At 38.0% G+C, this 22,499-nt stretch overlaps 2 protein-coding genes across 2 annotated transcripts; one reads left to right on the forward strand and one right to left on the reverse strand.

Moving 5' to 3' along the window:
- Positions 1-1,081: 1,081 nt before the first annotated feature.
- On the reverse strand, positions 1,082-14,300 carry LOC117334783 (hillarin-like). Its single transcript, XM_033894585.1, has 7 exons — positions 14,059-14,300; positions 12,118-12,326; positions 8,087-9,000; positions 5,831-6,000; positions 3,882-4,209; positions 2,812-2,997; positions 1,082-1,639 (listed from the first exon to the last, which is right to left on the reverse strand). The coding sequence occupies exons 1-7, from the start codon at positions 14,298-14,300 to the stop codon at positions 1,592-1,594; spliced, it is 2,097 nt and encodes a 698-aa protein (XP_033750476.1). The 3' UTR covers positions 1,082-1,591.
- Positions 14,301-18,299: 3,999 nt separating this feature from the next.
- On the forward strand, positions 18,300-21,751 carry LOC117335234. Its single transcript, XM_033895225.1, has 5 exons — positions 18,300-18,364; positions 18,849-18,960; positions 19,389-19,515; positions 19,893-20,073; positions 21,351-21,751. Exons 1-5 carry the CDS (start codon positions 18,362-18,364, stop codon positions 21,519-21,521), a joined length of 594 nt encoding a protein of 197 aa, XP_033751116.1. The 5' UTR covers positions 18,300-18,361; the 3' UTR covers positions 21,522-21,751.
- The last annotated feature ends 748 nt before the right edge of the window (positions 21,752-22,499 follow it).

Below are 22,499 nucleotides of genomic sequence, written 5' to 3' on the forward strand. Positions count from 1 at the left end.
TCTCACGTTTGCCCCTGGGGAGGGGGTAAACTTTACTATAGTTTATATTGGGAAATCACATTTTTGACTATTATTTGTTGGATATCTATTGGAATTAATTCTAACTTGGTTCAAATTATCAGCATGGGATGACAGTTTGATGGTATGTACATGTTGGCCCTGGTTGACCCCCAGGGGCTGGTGGGCGGGGCCAAAAAGGGTCAAATTGACTAAAATTTCAAAAATCTTCTTCTCTACTCTCAGATATGTTAGAATCAAATACTCTTCATAGATGGAAGGGTCTTAAGGTACGTTACCAAAATTGTGAATTTCATGACCCTAGGGTCTCACGTTTGCCCCTGGGTAGGGGGTAAACTTTACTATAGTTTATATAGGGAAATCACATTTTTGACTATTATTTGTTGGATTTCTATTGGAATTTATTCTAACTTGGTTCAAATTATCAGCATGGGATTACAGTTTGATGTTATGTACATGTTGGCCCTGGTTGACCCCCAGGGGCTGGTGGGCGGGGCCAAAAAGGGTCAAATTGACTGAAATTTCAAAAATCTTCTTCTCTACTCTCAGATATGTTAGAATCAAATACTCTTCATAGATGAAGGGGTCTTATGGTGCTTTACCAAAATTGTGAATTTCATGATCCTGGGGTCTCACGTTTGCCCCTGGGGAGGGGGTAAACTTTACTATAGTTTATATAGGGAAATCACATTTTTGACTATTATTTGTTGGATTTTTATTGGAATTCATTCTAACTTCGTTAACGTTATCAGCTTGGGATGACAGTTTGATGTACATGTTGGCCCTAACTGACCCCCAGGGGCTGATGGGCGGGGCCAAAAAGGGTCAAATTAACTGAAATTTCAAAAATCTTCTTCTTACAACCCAAATAAGGTAGAATTAAATACTCTTCACAGATCGAAGGGTCTTAAGGTGCTTTACCATAATTGTGAATTTCCTAGCCCTGGGGTCTCGCGTTTGCCCCATGGGAGGGGATAAACTTTACTATAGTTATAGGGAAATCACATTTTTGACTATCATTTGTTTTATTTGTTTTGAAATTCATTCTTTCATTCAAATTTACTGAAATATTTCAAAAATCAGGTGACCGTTAAGGCCCATGGGCCTCTTGTTAAATCAAATGTACTGAATTTCAAAGTATTTTTCTGCAAAGTGACTAGGAACTTCTGGAAGGCATTGTACTGTATATTCAGTTTATTACAAATACTTTACTTGTTTCGAGCTATCTGATTGGTCAATTGCACATGTATGCAGTCATTTGTGTACTTTTGTTTCGAGCTGTCTGATTGGTCAATTGTATGCAGTCATTGTGTACTTTTGTTTCGAGCTGTCTGATTGGTCAATTGTACATGTATGCAGTCATTTGTGTACTTTTGTTTCGATCTGTCTGGTTGGGCATTTTTGTTCTGTATTTGCTTTTGTAGTGTTATTTATCACCACAACGAAGAACATTTCACTGATTGGATACATCACTTTCACTGATTGGATACATCACTGGTAATATGTAATAGATAGTTCCTCTTCAATTTGTAATCAACGGCAGAACGTGTGGAAGCCATGGCGGATTAGACATCTACTGCTGCAAGCCATTCCCTTTATAATCGTCCACAATATTGGTTAACTGAAATGAAGAATAGACAAACATGTACATATGGTAATATTATGTTATATAGTCACGTGGTGTTTGTACTGTATAACAAAGAAACATGCTTTTTTGTGGTTTTTTATCCTCTATGTATATGGAAAGGTTCGTGTTTATCATTACGCGACCACACACAAGAGCTACACAAGGACCACAGCTTTGACACACAAGGACCACAGCTTTGACACACGAGGACCACAGCTTTGACACACGAGGACCACAGCTTTGACACGAGGACCACAGCTTTGACACACGAGGACCACAGCTTTGACACACGAGGACCACAGCTTTGACACACGAGGACCACAGCTTTGACACACGAGGACCACAGCTTTGACACACAAGGACCACAGCTTTGACATTTAAGGACCACAGCTTTGACACACAAGGACCACAACTTTGATACACAAGGACCACAACTTTGACACATAAGGATCACAGCTTTGACACACAAGGACCACAGCTTTGACACACAAGGACCACAGCTTTGACATACAAGGACCACAATTTTGACACACAAGGACTTCAAAATCGAAGCATAAGAGACATTTCGGTAGGTTATATTGGTAACATACAAATACCAAATATACCACAGCGTCAACATGACATGAAAACATTTTATTAAAAATATGAATAAACATTTTTCATCTTGATATACGATAGTCAAAACTATGTACCCCACATTTAAAAAAAAATACATTTAGCATAAACACAACGTTCTCGTATTACTCTCCCTGTCTCAAGAACCTTAACAACTTCTTTGTCGAAACCATGGCAATTTTGACCATTTTCTTTGTATGTTTGTTCAATACGATTCCAAAAAAAGCGAAAATCATATGGCCTTAACAAACCAAGCTAACGTTTGCTATGGCGCCCATGATTATTTAGAATATATAACTCAACTTCAAACACCCGACCAAACAAAGTTTGAGGGTGTGGAGTTGGCTATCTAGGAGAGTCATGTGATTTAGAATGATTTAAGGAATTTATTTTACAATGACAAGAGTCGATTATAAAGACTGACCCCACAAAGAATATCTGTACATATAGATTAATATGTTAATCATCGCTGAATTTCCATATCTTGGATTATTCTGTGGGCCATTACTTAAATTGTCAGCCTTGAAAAATTCCCTGTAGAGTATACTTACCCAGGTATGGAACGTTGCAGCAGCTGGACTCCGTAAACAGACCATCTCCTCGTTGTAGCTGTTGATGAGTGTGTCCACTTCCTCTATCATGTCTGACGTTAAGTGAACCGTGTCAAACTCTCTGACTCGATTGATCAACCCTCTTTTCCCAAGCTTGCCAAGAATACCCTGCACCGACTTCCAGTTCTACACAATCAATAAAAAATACACAAGACAGCAAGTGTAAATATAAACCGAATAAATTCATTCGAAAAGAATGTATCTATTGCGGAAAATAAACAACATACTATAAACGTACACATTTTAGCGGTAATCTTACTTTAGCGGTAAACTTATTTCAGTGTCAATCTTATTTCAGTGGTAATCTTATTTCAGTGTTAATCTTATTTTAGCGGTAATCTTATTTTAGAGGTAATCTTATATTAGAGGTATTCTTATGTTAACAGTAATCTTATTTTAGCGGTAATCTTATTTTAGCGGTAATCTTATTTTAGCGGATATCTTATTTTAGAGGTAATCTTATTTTAGCGTTATTCTGCTGAAAAAAATCCCCCGAAATTAGGATCGCGCTAATTGTAGTCTACATACATTAGTTTCTATGGAAATCATTAATTTTTTGATGTGCTAATTCTTCATTCCGCTTATATATTTAAATATGTTTTTGCTCTAAAATTTGAGTGCGTCAAATTGAGTACTTTAACAGTAAACCGATATTAGACTTCAGGAAGGAGATGATAAATACAAACTCGGACCACAGGCGTCTGCTTTTTGTTAGTATTTATAAAAAAATTATTAACCCTTTCTCCTGATATATACTAATCAGAAGCAGACACCTGTGCTTTTGCCAAAATTTCGTCGATCGTTTAACATTTCCATTATTGTATAGGAAAGTATTATCAGAATCACGGACAACAACCTGAAGTTAAGAAAGCTCCCTTAACGTTACAGTGGTTTCCTATGGAAAAAATAGTTAAATAATTTCTTTTAGTTAAGTACTATTTGATGAAACAGGCATGACATCATAAAGATGGCTTTAGGGTGAAGTACATTTATTTTTATTGTCGTTCTACCTTGATATTTTCCCTTGGTTCTCCTAGCATAATGTATGTGGCCAACATGACGTCATGGACCGGGATAGGCGGAGTCTTGTATCGATGAAGTTCCGACACAGTCGGTTGTTTCAGCTGCAGGACGCCGTGCGCAAACTTGTGGAGCTTGGCTAGATGGTCACGTAACTCCTCAGCCTCCTCTATCTTAGCTCGTAGTTGTTGCTCATGTTCCGATGACTTCGCCTTCTGTATTGCTATATCCAGGACTCCAACATTACGACGAAGCATCGCATCCCGTAGATCTGTGTATATAAACGATATCAACAAAAGCCTTTGTGGTTGCATAAAGCTTTCAGCAGTTTAAAATACTACAATAAAACCTGTATGTTTACCGATAAGTGAGTAATTGAATCAAAGATAATCAGAGATTGTCTGCTTATTGACGTATTTTCTATGAAAATGAATTGTAAAAAGGTACTTGTGTTGCTCTATTACGTAGGTTACTGCAATTGTAAATTTCCATTGATATTTTTTTCTTAATACAAAAACAATTTTAGTCGTTCCTATTGTTTCGTAGACAGATTGATGTAGGATACATACTTATGTTTTTATATTGCGTAGGTTACCAATGATTGTGATTTTTTATTGATGATTTTTTTTTTCTTAATGATACAAATATAATTTAAGTCGTTCCTATTGTCTCGTCGACAGATGGATATAGGATATGATTTTCACTAGTTTTACTTATCTTTGTGTTTCTTTGGTTGTCCAGACACCGTTCTAATTATACAGTAGTGCATAGTGAATGATGAGACCAGATGGCAGTAAGAAGCACTTTTAAAATACGAGTTCAGCAGGTGATACAGTAAATGCCGAATCGTGAATTTAAAACAGCATCATACAGCCATACGCCCTTCCAGGATAATTCAATGATGTTATGCACACCAAACAGCCATTGTGCCCTTCCAGGACTATTCATTGGTGTTAGGGACATCATACAACCATTTCGTCCTTCTAGGGGTATTCAGTGATGTTAGGGACATCATACAACCATTTCGTCCTTCTAGGGGTATTCAGTGATGTTAGGGACACCAAACAGCCATTTCGTCCTTCTAGGGGTATTCAGTGATGTTAGGGACACCAAATAGCCGTTTCGTCCTTCTAGGGGTATTCAGTGATGTTAGGGACATCATACAACCATTTCGTCCTTCTAGGGGTATTCAGTGATGTTAGGGACACCAAACAGCTGTTTCGTCCTTTCATAACTATTAACTATTGCTAAGGACCATACCATTAAACAATCCTAAATGGTAGTTAGGAAATCACGCTGTTTGATATTTCTGTCAAATTTTGGATAATGAGTAAAACAAACAAGAGGCCCATCGGCCATATTGGTCACCTGAGTTTTGAAATATGTCGGTTCATTTGACCCTTTTTGGCCCCACCCATAAGCCCCTGTGGGTGAGTCAGGACCAACATGTGCATGCCATCAAGATGTCATCCAATGCTGATAATGTTAACCAAGTTAGAATGATAGTCAATACTGTGATTTCCCCATATAAAGTAAAGCAAAGTTTACCTAAGCACTCGGAGAAACGTGAGACCCCAAGGTCATAAGATTCACAATTTTGGTAAAGGACCTCAGGACCTCCTTTCTATGAAGAGTATTTGATTCTGCTATATCTGGGAGTTGAGAAGAAGATTTTTGAACTTTTAGTCAGTTTGCCCCTGCCCCTCAGGGCCCTGTGGGGTGGGGACCATATAATTCACAATTTTGGTTGATCTTTGGTTAATAAAGCTTCCTGCCAATTTTCACTGAATCTGGTTCAGCGGTTTTGGAGAAGTCAAAAATGTTAAATGTTTGACGGACGACGCACGAAGCCGGAACAAAATGCAATCGCAATAGATCTAATGAGACTTCATCTCAGGTAACATAAAAACTATGAACTACACATGTAGCCTAGGTTTACTTGCCTCTCCTCAACTGTAAACACAACTGTCTGTTGATGGCTGCGGCTAAGTCTCCCCGATCCTCTAGGTCGAGTTGAGTAAAGGCTTCAATCGCATTAGTCAGCCCAACATAGTCGGTTCCTTCTGTCGCTTTCTTCATTGTCTCTCTTAGTTGTTTTTCAAGTTTGTTCTGTAACACAGGACGACCATTTGTAGACTGTAGTTGTGTATGAGAAAGAGTGTAGGAAGATGCATGGGAAAGTGTATGAAAAAAGATGCATGAGAAAGTGTAGGAGAAAAGATGCATGGGAAAGTGTAGGAGAAAAGGATGAATGGGAAAGTGTAGGAGAAAAGATGCATGGGAAAGTGTAGGAGAAAAGGATGAATGGGAAAGTGTAGGAGAAAAGGAAGCATGGGAAAGTGTAGGAGAAAAGGATGAACGGGAAAGTGTAGGAGAAAAGGATGAATGGGAAAGTGTAGGAGAAAAGGATGAACGGGAAAGTGTAGGAGAAAAGGATGAACGGGAAAGTGTAGGAGAAAAGGATGAATGGGAAAGTGTAGGAGAAAAGGAAGCATGGGAAAGTGTAGGAGAAAAGGATGAACGGAAAGTGTAGGAGAAAAGGATGAATGGGAAAGTGTAGGAGAAAAGGATGAACGGGAAAGTGTAGGAGAAAAGGATGAATGGGAAAGTGTAGGAGAAAAGGATGAATGGGAAAGTATAGGAGAAAAGGAAGCATGGGAAAGTGTAGGAGAAAAGGATGAATGGGAAAGTGTAGGAGAAAAGATGCATGGGAAAGTGTAGGAGAAAAGATGCATGGGAAAGTGTAGGAGAAAAGGATGAACGGGAAAGTGTAGGAGAAAAGGATGAATGGGAAAGTGTAGGAGAAAAGGATGAACGGGAAAGTGTAGGAGAAAAGATGCATGGGAAAGTGTAGGAGAAAAGATGCATGGGAAAGTGTAGGAGAAAAGATGCATGGGAAAGTGTAGGAGAAAAGATGCATGGGAAAGTGTAGGAGAAAAGATGCATGGGAAAGTGTAGGAGAAAAGGATGAACGGGAAAGTGTAGGAGAAAAGGATGAATGGGAAAGTGTAGGAGAAAAGGATGAACGGGAAAGTGTAGGAGAAAAGGATGAACGGGAAAGTGTAGGAGAAAAGGATGAACGGGAAAGTGTAGGAGAAAAGATGCATGGGAAAGTGTAGGAGAAAAGGATGAACGGGAAAGTGTAGGAGAAAAGGATGAATGGGAAAGTGTAGGAGAAAAGGATGAATGGGAAAGTGTAGGAGAAAAGGATGAACGGGAAAGTGTAGGAGAAAATGATGAATGGGAAAGTGTAGGAGAAAAAGACGCGTGGGAGAGTGTGTAGAAGTCAAATTTGCATGGGAAAGAGTGTAGGAAAAAATGAATGGGAAACTGCAAGAGGAAAAGATTTAAGGGAAAGTGTGTAGGAGAAAAATGCATGGGAAAGAATGTCGAAGAAAAGATGCAGTGGAAACAGTGTATGGGGAAAAGATGTATCGGAAAATGTCGGAGAAAAAAAAAGATATATGGGAAACAGTGTAAAAAGAAAAGACGACTCCTTTCCACAGAAACCGAGCATATATTCATAGTTATGTACGTGGATATAAAGAAAAAGAGGACTCGGTGCGACGTTTTAGCAAATCTCATTTGTTTATTGGCCTTTTTAAGGTTGTCATGACATGTCATGAGGTTAAGCAACACTTTCATAATGTTTATTGTTCTCTCAATTCTGCAGAAAACGGCGGATTTTCCCTCCTTAATAAAGCACCAATCAGAAAATGAATTATCTTGCAATTACTTGCAATTAAGTATTGACGTCAATTTTTTTTAGTTTCATCGGGGTATGAACAAAATTTTGTTTGCAAACTGTATGAATCCGCGTAGCGGATTCTTACAGAAGTTCGCAAACTAATTTTTTTTCATACCCCTATGAAACTAAAAAATAATTGACACCAATGCTTATCATTAATTTTTGAAAATAATTTTCTAATTTAAAGCATGTTTTATGTACAATTTTACTGGTTTTAAATGGGATTCTTTTTCTCAAATCAATACGCAACGTCAATTATCGTATTGTGATGTCACATTTTTCGCGCCATTCTCGGAATTTTTTTCATAGTGGTATGAAAAAACCTCAACCAATCAGAAAGCCGCATTCTGCGTACAAACAATGGAAAATTGATTATTTACTAATGTTAGGATTATTTCTAACAGTATGAATTTATTAAAAGTAAATACGTTTTAGTTATATCCTTACCTCTGCTTTCTTCTTTTTCTGTGACTGATGGTCGCTGGAAATCAAGTAATTACACGCATTTGTCTCTTCTGTAGTCTTCGTGTCTGTCGTGTGTATACGAAGAGCATATTCCCCTGGCGCTGGAACCTTGACTGCCACATTAAGCTTAGAGTTCACGTCTATAGCATGCGATACGCATGCGTGAAGGTCATTAGTCGTCGCTCCATTCTGAACCAACTCTGTCCGCACCGCTATGTCTTTGATAACCGCGAAGACGAAGTTGATGTCTCGTCCTCTGGAAGTATGAACTATGCCTTTGCTTTGTGAGGGCGAGGTGAGTCCAGCCTTAGACGTGTCCTTACTTGGACCCCAGCCTGCCGTACCAACTTGACACGGCAGGGGCTGGATTCGTTCCTTTACTTCATTGCAAATGAGTTTGAAGTTACATATCCTAAAGAAGGCAGCGTCACTCTGAGCGCAGGTAATTGATAATTTGTACACCCCTACACAAGGACATCGCGCGTGAAATATCCACATAGAGCTACGGCGTTCCATCATGATATAGCGTTCTAGTTGTAGATCTTTAAGTAGAGGATCGACTGATTCGTGATCGTTGTAAAACAGCAAATACGACAAAACTCCACACCACTTTGGGTTCACGGTCTTAAACCCGATGCTTATTTCTCCTTGTTTCGAATATAAACATGCTTTGTTATCCGTCAATATTTTGACATCTCCACTAAAATAATGTGGTCGGACATGTGCTATATCTGTGAATTTCTTGATGTCATAAGGTTCGCTTAAAAGCTGCCATTTCGGATCGGTGGCCATTGCAAGATTGATGAACTCATCAGGGTCCGGCAAGAAGAAATATTCATTTAACTGCGTGACATTCACCCCTGAAGACTGTGTCTCTTTTTCTCTTGCTGCACCACCTAGTTAAATAAAAGAATACATCTGTATGGAACTGTAAGTAAATATGATATTCAAATACAGGATATGTGTACGTTGAAAGCGACGTCTAAGAGTCATTGCTTAAAGTGCCGTTCCCTTAGGATAAAAAATTAGTACAAAACGAAAAGTTGTACAGTTGCAATATGATCCAAAATATATTTGTTCTTAAAACAGTTAAATTAGTGATTAAATGTAAACGTCATTTTTCAGAATACAAAAATATACCGATAAAATACAAAGCATCATTGAAAGTATAATATAGTGTTATATATATCATTTATAGATATATATTATAAACCATCAGTCGCATATCCAGAATCCGTCATTTTGTACATTATTAAATTACCATCACCGGAAGTTGCTTCCATGTTTAGTTTTTTTGAGAGCTCACCTGGATTTTATGAGATATGAAACAAGAATGATGATTAAGCATATTTTTCACTGGTATTGCTATGTCAATATATCATTGGCATTTCATATGGGTACGTGAGGTTTTTATGCCAAAAATGCATTAATCCATGAAATGAAATTGACTTTTGGCGCAACCCCATAGGGATGCTACCACACAAATGTGAGTGATATCCATTGCTTAGTTTCTGAAAAGAAGTTGTTTAAACCTATTGAAACCCTTTTCCTTTACAAAATCCCTACCCAAAATGATGCTACCAGTCAAATATGAGCTGTTTCAGAGAAGAAGTTGTTCATATCAATTTAGTTAAATTGACCCCTTTTGGCTCCACCCCTAAGCCCCCTGGGGGTCAACCCCAAAATTTGTACAATTTTGAATCCCCACCCCATGACCATGCTACCATGCAAATGTGAGTGATATACATTGCTTAGTTTCAGAGAAGAAGTTGTTTATATCAATTTAACCAAATTGACCCCTTTTGGTCCCGCCCGTCAGCGCCCAGGGGGGTGGCCCTGTCATTTGTACAATTTCGAATCCTTAACCCAAGGGAATGCTACCAGTCAAATATTAAAGATAACCATTGCTTAGTTTCAGACAAAAAGTTGTTTATATCAATTCTGCCAAATTGACCCCTTTTGGCCCCGCCTCTTAGCTCCCCGGGGGTCAGCCCCATCATTTGTACAATTTTGAATCCCCACCCAATAGTGATGCTACCAGGTAAATATGAGCGATATCCATTGCTCGGTTTCAGAGAAGAAGTCGTTTATATCAATATAGCCCGATTGACCACATTTGGCCCCGCCCCTCAGGCCCCTGGGGGTCGGCCCCATCATTTGTACAATTTTGAATCTCCACCTAATAGTGATGCTACCTGACAAATATGAGCGATATCCATCGCTCGTTTTCAGAGAAAAAGTCGCTTATATCAATATAGCCCAATAGACCACATTTGGCCCCGCCCCTCAGGCCCCTAGGAGGGGAGGCCTTCCTTTACAAAATTTTGAATCACTACCCAAAAGGATGCTACCAGTCAAATATGAGCTGTTTCAGAGAAGAAGTTGTTCATATCAATTTAGTTAAATTGACCCCTTTTGGCTCCACCCCTAAGCCCCCTGGGGGTCAACCCCAAAATTTGTACAATTTTGAATCCCCACCCCATGACCATGCTACCATGCAAATGTGAGTGATATACATTGCTTAGTTTCAGAGAAGAAGTTGTTTATATCAATTAAACCAAATTGACCCCTTTTGGTCCCGCCCGTCAGCGCCCAGGGGGGTGGCCCTGTCATTTGTACAATTTCGAATCCTTAACCCAAGGGAATGCTACCAGTCAAATATTAAAGATAACCATTGCTTAGTTTCAGAGAAAAAGTCGCTTATATCAATATAGCCCAATTGACCACATTTGGCCCCGCCCCTCAGGCCCCTTGTGTGTGTGTGTGTGTGTGTGTGTGTGTGTGTGTGTGTGGGGGGGGGGGGGGGGGGGGGGGGGGGGGGGGGGGGGCCAGCCCTATCATTTGTATAATTTTGAATCCCCACCTCATAGTGATGCTACCAGGCAAATGTGAGCGATATCCATTGCTCGGTTTCAGAGAAGAAGTCGTTTATATCAAGCTATATTGACCCCTTTTGGCCCCGCCCCTCAGACCCCTGAGGGGTCAGCCCCACCATTTGTACAATTATGAGTCCCCACCCCATAGGTATGCTTCTGACCAAATTTGGACAAATTCTGATCTGTGGTTATGAAGAAGTCAATTGTTGACGGACGGACGGGCGGACGGGCGGACGAACGGACGACGGACGCTACGGTATGGCATAAGCTCACCTTGGTCCTTCGGACCAGGTGAGCTAACAAGGCAGTTGCACGAGTTGTGAAAACACAAAAGACAATGCTCTATAGATAGCTATATAACAACAAGATGCAAATCCATTGTTCTAAAAACAATCGACCTTGTGATGAATACACACAAAAAGGCATTGTTCTAAAACACTGGACTTAGTGATTAAATGCGCAAAAACTCCATTGTTCTAAAAACAATTGACTCAGTGATGAAATACACACAAAAAGGCATTGTTCTAAAACAGTTCACTTATTGATTAAATGCGCAAAAACTCCATTGTTCTAAAAACAATTGAAAAGTGACGAAATGCATACAAAAATTATTGTTCTGAAACAGTTGTATACAACTCTAAAATTGATTTGAGAAATAGAATCTTTGTCATAATAAATGTTATTTGAAAATCCACCACCAAAAGAACGTTTATCATCGGAGTTAAAAATCGTGAGATACAACAGGAAACAGTTAGGTCTCAGACTGTTAGAAGGAAACTGTAAATGCAGACAATAGTCGTATCCGACTCGCGTAAAAGGATGTTTTGAGTTCAGTCACTGCAACACTTAAGTTTAGGTTTATTTTGTTTAACGTCCTATTAACAGCCAGCCTCATTTAAGGACGTGCAAGGTTTGGAGGTGGAGGAAAGCCGGAGTACCGGGAGAAAAACCGCCGGCCTACGGTCAGTACTTGGCAACTGCCCCACGTAGGTTTCGAACTCGCAACCCAGAGGTGGAGGGCTAGTGTTAAAGTGTCGGGACACCTTAACCACTCGGCAACCGCGGCCCTCACCCACTGCAACACGATCTGAGTAACGTTCTGAGTAGCTCTATCAGCTGTCTGTATAAAACACCTACCTTTACTTTCCACTAGTGTGTATTTTCCTGTGCTGTGACCGCTGACCGCTGAGAATGCCCAGAGTGGGAAGACCAATCTCCATTCTCCGTCCACGTACACACCGTTCCATCTGTTATGTTGCTTGCTGACCGCATCTTGACCGTCACCGACTTCATATCCAGCCGCCTTCGCCACCCCCACAATAACCACACACGGGATATTGGCCTCCCTGTCCAATGTAACAGGTAATATATATATATATATATATATAGAATACAGTTGAAATGTCCATGTGACGGTAAATAATAATAAAATAAAAAGCCAAACGCAGATCTGCTGTCTCCCTAGTACTTTCGCGGCTATATTCTGCCCTGAAGAGCGGCAGAATGTAGCCGCGAAAGTACTAGGGAGACAGCAGATCTGTGTTTGGCTTTTTATATATATATATATAAACAGTCATTATGGTGGGCTGAGGTAGCTGATTAGACCTCGGGCATACAACAAAAATAGGAAAAAAACCCTAAAAATACAACTGGACAACATACCCCGGTCATACAATAGGACAATACACATCTAGAATACAGTAGGACAATACACCCCGCCATACCATATGACAATACACCCAGGTCATAGACTAGGACAATACACCCCGCCATACAATAGAACAATACACCCCGCCATACAGTAGGACAATACACCCCGCCATACCATATGACAAGACACCCCGCCATACAATATGACAAGACACCCCGCCATACAATATGACAAGACACCCCGCCATACAATATGACAATACATCCCGCCATACAATATGACAATACACCCCGCCAAACAATATGACAAGACACCCCGGCCATACAATATGACAATACACCCCGCCATACAATAGAACAAGGCAATGTCGAAACTTAAATAAAACCGGTAATTCTAATATACGACGGAATGCAAAATATATACAAATTATTTCCAAAGTACATAAAGTTGAATAGCTAGATTCTCCTTCGTGCGGCTGTTTCGTCCCTCTGGACTCGCCAGTGACCAAACGCACAGAAGAGAAGACAGGGAATTCCAAATTGGCCTAAACAAGCGTCTAAAATGTATAAAGAGAGATCCATAAAGCACACAATTTAATTGATGCCCTATTTTCCAATTTGACAATTTTAAAAGAGCATATATTTGTATGTACAATATATTTTGAACCGATATCACTATTCATGATAAAAAAAAACATGACATGCAAGGTGAAGGTAAGAATTATACAGGCATACATGCATATTCAATTGATATCCGCACAATTACTTTCAACCAATGCTACAAAATTATCCGTACATGAACAATGATGGATATATTGTGCAAACGTGTGTTTGAATTCAACAAGCTGATGATCTACAGTTGTCCAATCTACAACGGTTTATCAGTCCTTCAATTCAGCTTGAGATGTTCGCCTTCATCATAAAATGGCAAAATTAAACGAGGTCGAAAATTGCCAGGTATACAGTATATTAATAGCGATCACTTTACCTAAAGATTGGCCATGTTTTCGATCCTTTGTATGGAAATATATAATCGAAAATGAAATTGTGAAAGTTATTGCGAAATGATTTCTCTGTTTAGAAACAAATACATTGTGTTATCACAAGCTTCTTTTACATTAAGTCCAAATTGTTCCCTAAATGTGATATTAAACTTATTTGTCTAGTTTTTATACCAGAGTTAATAACAGAAAAAAAGAAGACATCGAAGAATTTTCGTTCCCGACTCAAATTAATCAATATCTATTCAAGTCGCCAGTCCATGGACTGTAGCAAACATGAAATGATGTATTCAATTTGGCAGCATTAGAATTAGTTTTAGTGATGAAATTTCAAAATTATCTTTATTTTCATGAGATTTAAAAAAAAAAAAGAAGACTTTAATCAAACTTATAAATCAGCAACGCTTCGACTAGATGTGATACTAACCTGCATAGTCTCGCGAACAGGTAACAGAAGGACATGTGGTTTCGTTTGACCTGTAGGAAGATGTAGTTTGGAGAGTCCGGGGGTCCCCCTGACGACGGTAGATGTTGGTTCTTACAACCAATCCAATAGAAGATTGCTCGGACACGCTGGAGATCGGTAGTCAAACCTTCGGTCAGATAACTGAGCAGATCTTCAAAGCTGTTCCCTAGTTCATCTGGTGCCTTGAAAACACGTCGTAACATTTAAATCGAGTAAAACAAATAACAACCATCTTATGTTGTGTAAATCGTTTTTTGTAGAGTGTATTGTAAAAAAAACAACATAGAAGATATTGATTCATTTCCCTTTCAGTACAAATTAATAATTAGATGTAGTAAAGTCAAAAAGAAATTGAACTGCATAACACAGCTCTTTTATCCTTCTAGGACTTGTCAGTGATATAAAGGACATCATATATCTGTTTTATCCTTCTAAGACTTGTCTGTGATGCTAGGGACATCATACAGATGTTTCGTCCTTCTAGGACTTTTTAGTGATGTTAGGGACATCATACAGATGTTTCGTCCTTCTAGGACTTTTTAGTGATGTTAGGGACATCATACAGATGTTTCGTCCTACTAGGACTCGTCAGTGATGTTAGGGACATCATACAGATGTTTCGTCCTTCTAGGACTTTTTAGTGATGTTTCGTCTTTCTAGGACTTGTTAGTAATGTTAGGGACATCATACAGATGTTTCGTCCTTCTAGGACTCGTCAGTGATGTTAGGGACATCATACAGATGTTTCGTCTTTCTAGGACTCGTCAATGATGTTAGGGACATCATACAGATGTTTCGTCCTTCTAGGACTCGTCAGTGATGTTAGGGACATCATAAAGATGTTTCGTCCTTCTAGGACTCGTCAGTGATGTTAGGGACATCATACAGATGTTTCGTCTTTCTAGGACTTGTTAGTGATGTTAGGGACATCATACAGATGTTTCGTCCTTCTAGGACTCGTCAGTGATGTTAGGGACATCATACAGATGTTTCGTCCTTCTAGGACTCGTCAGTGATGTTAGGGATGTCATACAGATGTTTAGTCCTTTAGGACTTGTCAGTGCACTATGATCTAATTTACCCCGTATTTGTTCTGATCTAACTTACCGTGTTTGCTCTGTGATCTATCTTTTTAAATTCCCGTTCCTTAAACAAATTTTTCTTTTTCGAATACGACGGTCTCGGTGGAGGGTAGCCATCTGGTATGTAGGGAAAATCAGCCTGGAAAAGAAAACTGCTTAGTGGTACTATAAATACTACATATCCACTTGCTTAACTTTGTATTTCTTCATATTAAACGTCAGAATGTTATCTACAATATCATTAACTTGTAAATATTATGTTACAAAGTCAAATTGAAGTCTACAGGAGGAAAAACAGCAATGAGGATATATATCAAGATCTAGGCAATTATGGAGGAATAACGACAAAAAAAACATGTTTCGAGTCAGTGAAAATATCTAGAGAGTCCATTTTGCACAAGCCACAAGCCACGTATTGGATATTGATGTCCTGAACACACTAACTAAAACAGATTGCAGCCTGACCTTTTCTCAGGTGGAAGTCTATCGTTTTATTCTGTTAGATTTTTAGTCCTCGAGGTTTATCATAACCTCCTTGTCACATGCATTTGTTGTAGAATTTGCAAACAGTTTAACAAATTACATGTCAACAGCAAAATCCATGGTTATCTATGATATATCCTAAAATTTGATCAAGTTACTCATGTTAATTAGCACGAGAACAGTGATTATAAGGCTGGTAAAATACCATTGATATTACCGGATTTGTTATTTAAGCGGTAATGGTCATGATATGGCGAGTATTGTAGTTTGTTTATCAAAGTAGGAGATATCCATACAATTTTATTTTATATCAAGTTGTGATTCATGTTTGAATATTCACATTATCAAGTACGTCGTATATTATAAACAGTCCATTTTAATCCTAACTAGTCTTTGCCTTGTCATTATGATAGCACGCATTTCTTCCAGCAAGCTTGCCCAACCTATGGTTATGTGTAAAACACCGTTAAAATAAAACACTGACACGTTGTCAGTATCTCACGCAAAGATCTTCATGGGTTATAAGTATGATATACCTATCCTACTGTTGAAGGGTGGGCTCACACCGACGGCCATGACATTGTCTTTGAATGATTACTTATGGTATTTAAACAACGCGATATACATTTTTATATCTATTAGACTGTTTATGTAGCTTATACATATTGCTGATAGCAATCGCTTAGTATCTATCATAGTTATACTAATGGAAGATATCACTCTGCCCATACCTAACTTGCTACTGGGATTTCAAATATTTGGATTACTTTATTATTTTTATTTTGTTTTGTGAATGCATATTAAGTAAGGGGTTGTAAGTCTATAACACCTATGGATGTTGTGGTATAAAACTATGTAATTAAGTTGTTTTGTTCTTTCGCCCTGTCGGGTAAACAATAGCAATGCTTCCGGGTTTGGATGAACCCGAGTAAGAACGAACAGGGCATTTTATATATTTGTAAGAAAGTGAGGTATACATTAAAGAAGAAAACTACTACAACAAAAGATCTGGGGGGGGGGGACGCCAAGATCTTACCGGGTCAGTGTCTGTTTCGGTCAGAAGTCCATCGTCTTCTCCTATTCGTTTCTTTACACTGGACCCTCCACATCCCATACTTTATTCTGTAGTCAAAGGGAATATATATATATATATGTGTGTATTCAATATAATATACCTACATTTATTAGTGCTTTCATACAATTTTTACAATATCAATTATATAAATACACAATGTTATCGAATGTACGTGTGTCTGATGATTACTTTCATTGAATATTTTCGTAAATACAATAATAGCGTATAAATGTTACTTACTGTTTCTATATTCAATGTCCACAAACATTTTCAGTTCTCTCGTTTTACATGGTTTCCATCAACTTCGGTTAATTTCAGCGGATTGTTTGTGATACATGGCCGTCCAGTATCTGATTTGTATGTTGTGCCTAAGTCAGTGTCGGAGGTGGTAGTGTATATTGTTTTTAAATAGGACTACATATACAGTAATGACACAATTTAATTAACAATTAACAATTTAATTGACACGTCGCCATAACCTCTCAACCACACCAGCTAAAGTTACGCCATTACAGTTTAGCCCTTACAATTGTCAACACTGAACAGAACACCTCATTGATATTTACACTACACAATGGAGTTTCAGTTGGTTATTTATGCATTCATGCCTACTAACTGGTTAACCGTTTCTTACACCTAAGTATGCGAACTGACACCAGTGTCAATAACGTCATTAAAAAATTATCATGAAAATTAATTTAAGGTTATTTTATTACAATGACTATTTAATAAAGCCCGCCAGTCATTAAAAAAGATCGATTTTATATTTTTTTTTTTCAAATCAAATTCCAAAATTGCATTTGGCTTTACAGCTAATGTGTATATAAATACATGATGCATGTGATTTATGGACCAATGTAATTAATGGAGGATGGACAACCTCAATCCTCTGTTCAATTTGCCTACATCAGAACAACTGCATTTTATTTGACCTCACTGTCGCGGGAAGTGAGTATAGTCATTAATCAGTTGTAAGTGCGAAGAAAAAACCGATGAGCGAACATATTTTCTATTTTTACTGAACTGTACCATACACAGGCAATATTCCTTTACGTGAATTTCACGTGAAATTCATAGGAAAAATTTATATGTGAATTTCACTTTTTTGCCATTTTCACGTGAAATTCATAGGAAAAATTTCATGTGAATTTCACTTTTTTGCCATTTTCACGTGAAATTCACGTGAAAATTTTCACTGTGAAGGAATATTGCCTGTGTAGGGTCTCTCCCCAAGACTCATATCTTTGTCTTTCTTATACAGTTATATCATCACATATTTGTATAAGATATTTTAAAACGTAAAATGTCCCAATCTGGGATGTTTTAGACTCATGAATATTGACCATGTGTATATGAATAATATGTCTAAATTTATATAACATACAGATTAACGAGAACGTTTAGCAACACACCGAAACACGACTCAGCTTTTGTCAGAGCGTTTAGAAAAACAACTTACATCGAATTTAGAAAATCTCATCAATTCTTTATTAATGATTTTAATTCATTCTGAAATATTTGCTATAAAACTCGCGGATATTTCTTCAAAATACCAAATCGCTGTTTTCCCGAACAACAGAAGACTCAAATCAAATAATAGAAGAAGAAGAAGAAGAAGAAGAAGATGGTAAGTTACTCTTAAAATACCAGCAATTGTGACATTTAAGTTAAACTTGAATCTTTGTTGTTATGTTGTTTGCGACGAAATGTACTGATATTTTACTCCTATTATTTGCAAAGAATCAACTCTTTCAAATACTAGAAGACAACCATTAAAATTACAATTTTCATCTGACAATCAATCAATATCTGTTAATTTTTCAAATATGTTATGGCGACCGTCATACTTCTAACAAATGTTTCACATAATAACAACCAATATTTAAATGAATATCAACATATTTTAGGGGTTTTGAAACATCATTTTAATTTACTGAGCGTAATTAGATATTTTGTTTCTGATTATTCAAATCTGTTTTCGTATCAATAATGATTTACTTTTGTCTTTAGGGTTATACCAACCCTGTGAAGTCACAAACAAGATGCACGACGAGACTCGTTTGGGACTCTGCATAACAAAAACCTTAACAATCATATTTCTATTTTATTAGGGTACCAACTTTGATGAACTTTGGAAATCAACAGAGGCTAAAAGAAACGACGTTCTGAAAACAACATTTGTAGATGGTGTAGGTGCCGGCACTCTTGACCCGGTCAAGTTTGGTAATTTATTTTAATCTCATAAATCATTTTTAAAATAGCAAATTCAGAAGTATATTAACCAGGATAAAGAGAGAGAGGGTTTATTATTTTTTTACAAGCAATCTATGAATCTACTGACAGAATTAGTAATAGTTTTCATCAACCAGCATCTTCCTAAAGCCTTTATTTATTTTCCCGTCAATATTGATTTGTAATGTCGTTGATTTCAGTCAAGGTAGGTCTGCAACATCTATAAGGTGAAATCGAAGGACTTTGTAAAATCTTCAATATCATTATTCTCTTTAATTGAGTATATTAATATCAAATGAGATGATTAGTCATCAATGTTGTAAATTATAAAGGGAAATTTCTCATCCAAAAGACAACGACCAATACTAACATGAGAAAGAAATGATGATGCATTGATAATCTATTTGTGTTATACACAGGTGGCTTCGTGATCCAAGACTGTGTCTACCTGTACGAACAATATAAATGTATAAAAGCGGCGGCACAGCGTGCAACCGACAAGGATCTGAAAAAATTCCTCAGTGACGTTGCTGGTAAATACGATGGGTAAATATCAGTTATTGACCAATGCAAGAAATTCAAACATGTAGTCATATCTATGTAAAGGAAAACGCAGATAACCCGCTTGATCTGCAAGCCCGAAAAGTCACCTTCAGATGTAAAGAACAAAATAATAGAATATCTCGCGGAATATCATTAAGCAATGTGTGGTAGTGTATATATTGATATATATCCTCTTCTAAGTTTCTTTTTGTTTCAAATCATTGCAATATGATAGCTCACTGTGTATATATTATACAGAAAATTAATTGAACACAATCATAAAACGCTTTTCGAAATGAGCTAAAGCATCATCTATTATGATTGAATATGTACGGAAATAATCAGTATATTATACTAATTTACATATCATTAAACTGCAGGTATTACAGAGATGCATTTAAAGCATGGCATATCGAGCAAGCTTCTGGCATCGAGCTAGGAACAGCATGTCAGGCGTATGTGAAGTATATGCAAGACGCTCAAAAATTGGACACCATTTATTTTCTCGTGTCAATGACGCCATGCCTCAGTCTTTGGGCCTGGCTGGGGGAACAGCTTCAGGTAAGTATGTCAGGGACGGATCGAAGAGGAGGGGGGTAGGGTGGTAGTGGTAACATGAGAAAGATAAAACTCCATGCATTTTTTGTCTTAGTTATTTTATATGTTTTTGATATATAGGGGGTTAAGAGTGGAAGAGGAGTTGCGGTGAGGGGTTAGAGAGAGCGGTATACATGAGACATCAATTTATAACTCGTATACTGTTAGGTATGGTGTGGGCCTGGCTGGTGACAGAGATAGAAGTATGTATGGGACATCAGTATATATAACCCATATACTGTTAGGTATGGTGTGGGCCTGGCTGGGACCTTGATATGGTATGTATGGGACATCAGTATATATAACCTACATACTGTTAGGTATGGTGTGGGCCTGGCTGGGGACAGTTATAGGGGTATGTATAGGACATCAGTATCTATAACCCATATACTGTTAGGTATGGTGTGGGCCTGGCTGGGACCTTGATAGGGGTATGTATAGGACATCAGTATATATAACTCACATACTGTTAGGTATGGTGTGGGCCTGGCTGGGGACAGTTATAGGGGTATGTATGGAACATCAGTATATATAACCCATACACTGTTAGGTATGGTGTGGGCCTGGCTGGGGACAGTTATAGGGGTATGTATAGGACATCAGTATCTATAACTCACATATACTGTTAGGTATGGTGTGGACCTGGCTGGGACCCAGATAGGGGTATGTATGGGACATCAGTATCTATAACTCACATATACTGTTAGGTGTTGTGTGGGCCTGGCTGGGACCCAGATAGGATTATGTATAGGACATCAGTATATATAACCCACATACTGTTAGGTATGGTGTGGGCCTGGCTGGGACCCAGATAGGAGTATGTATAGGGCTGGGGATCGAGATAGGGGTATACGTATAGGGGCTGGGGTATACATAAGAAATCATAGGTATGCTGTTGCCCTGGCTGGGGACAGAGATAGGGGAATGTTTGTGGAATTCTTTTATAGTTGATACAATGTTAAATATGTGTTTCTATAGATATTTTGATTTTAATATTTTAAAGTACATATAAAATTGTCCTTAATCTACCTACTGCAACCATTCGGAACCCGTTAAATGTCCTTAAAATCTGTTATACTTGTCCACTGTATACAAAACATATGGTGACCAATTGGAGCCTTTTTTATGCTTTCACTGTCTAGAATTAATATTCAAACCACGTATGCATGGTTGTTTGTGTAAATCGTTTTACAGTTGTATGAGTCAGAAATATTAAGGTTGATAATCATATTATTTTGCAGAAGAAAAACAAAGGCGTATATGCCGGTTGGGTGAAAAACAACTTTGCCGGCGGAAGCACCCTGAAGAGATTGGAAAAGGAAATAAACGAAGCTAAACTAGATATCGGAATCGCTAAAAATCTTTTCAAGGACGGGATGGATCATGAATATAAATTCTTCAGTTCAGCTTAAATGCAGTGACTCGAAACATAATCTCGAAACTCCTGATGCCCCGACTCTTCTTAGACTCTGTTTAAACCGCCATCTTTATCTTTTGTACTGCCGATGATCTTATTTACTCGTTTTTAATATCTTCTTTTCCTTTTGCTTGTACATTTTTATTCTCGATTAATAAGTATATATTCTTTTAGTCTTTACATTTTACAGATGTTTCTGATTATTTATTAAATCCTTTCAATACATGCGTGTTGTGTTTATTAATGGTATGTTAAGAATATCGTTAATTTAATAAATAATTTACGATTTTTTGTGTATTGTTGCAAGATATACAACGAGGACGAGGATATTTTGCAATTTAATTAATAACGAAGGCCGCAGGCCTGAGTTATTAATTAAAATTGCAAAATATCCGAGTCCGAGTTGTATATCCTGCAACAATACACGAGTCAAAGTTGATTATTTCTATTCTACCATGTACTGTTTAGTTCTGAGATCTACCTCTTCCTAATATAAAAACGGCAACGAAACCCCGGGAAATGTGTCGCTACATGGCTGTTACAATTCACAAGAAACGATAAGGCGCGCGTGCTAATTAATATTCAAAAGCTGACGTCAATTCCAAGCCGTTTCGATAACTTCAGGGGATGTCGGTGTAGCGTGTACTTTGCAAGTACCGTGAGAATTGCAAGCGCGCATGTGCAATGAAAATTGTCATTTCCGCCGTGAGAGTTACAAGTTTTCAGATCATAATACAAGTATTTCACTGTTAATGATGATAATCAAATGTGTCAACATTCGAAAACACCACAGTGAAGATCTTGGAATCACATAATTATATTAAGTGTGTCGGGAAACCCGCGAATACTACGCTAGCATCTGTAAAACGTTGTCTGTGAGCGGCGTATGTTACACCTCGTTTGCATACAAGATGTAAACAAAGATTCAACGCAGAAAAAAATATAACGGTTGGGAAAGCAGGTGTACCAAAAT

Source organism: Pecten maximus, chromosome 9 (genome assembly GCF_902652985.1).
Source record: "Pecten maximus chromosome 9, xPecMax1.1, whole genome shotgun sequence".
In the NCBI taxonomy this organism is placed as follows: Eukaryota; Metazoa; Mollusca; class Bivalvia; order Pectinida; family Pectinidae; genus Pecten; species Pecten maximus.

What these genes read in the sequence shown, in the direction of transcription:
- LOC117334783 (XM_033894585.1), bottom strand. Translation starts at nt 14,300, where the DNA reads ATGTTACGACGTGTTTTCAAGGCACCAGATGAACTAGGGAACAGCTTT. An exon ending in CACACTAGTGGAAAGTAAAG is followed by an intron (nt 9,001 to 12,117) that starts GTAGGTGTTTTA and finishes TTATTTAACTAG; the next exon opens with GTGGTGCAGCAAGAGAAAAA. An exon ending in AGAAAAAGAAGAAAGCAGAG is followed by an intron (nt 6,001 to 8,086) that starts GTAAGGATATAA and finishes CCTGTGTTACAG; the next exon opens with AACAAACTTGAAAAACAACT.
- LOC117335234 (XM_033895225.1), top strand. An exon ending in GTTGCTGGTAAATACGATGG is followed by an intron (nt 19,516 to 19,892) that starts GTAAATATCAGT and finishes ATTAAACTGCAG; the next exon opens with GTATTACAGAGATGCATTTA. An exon ending in GGCTGGGGGAACAGCTTCAG is followed by an intron (nt 20,074 to 21,350) that starts GTAAGTATGTCA and finishes ATTATTTTGCAG; the next exon opens with AAGAAAAACAAAGGCGTATA.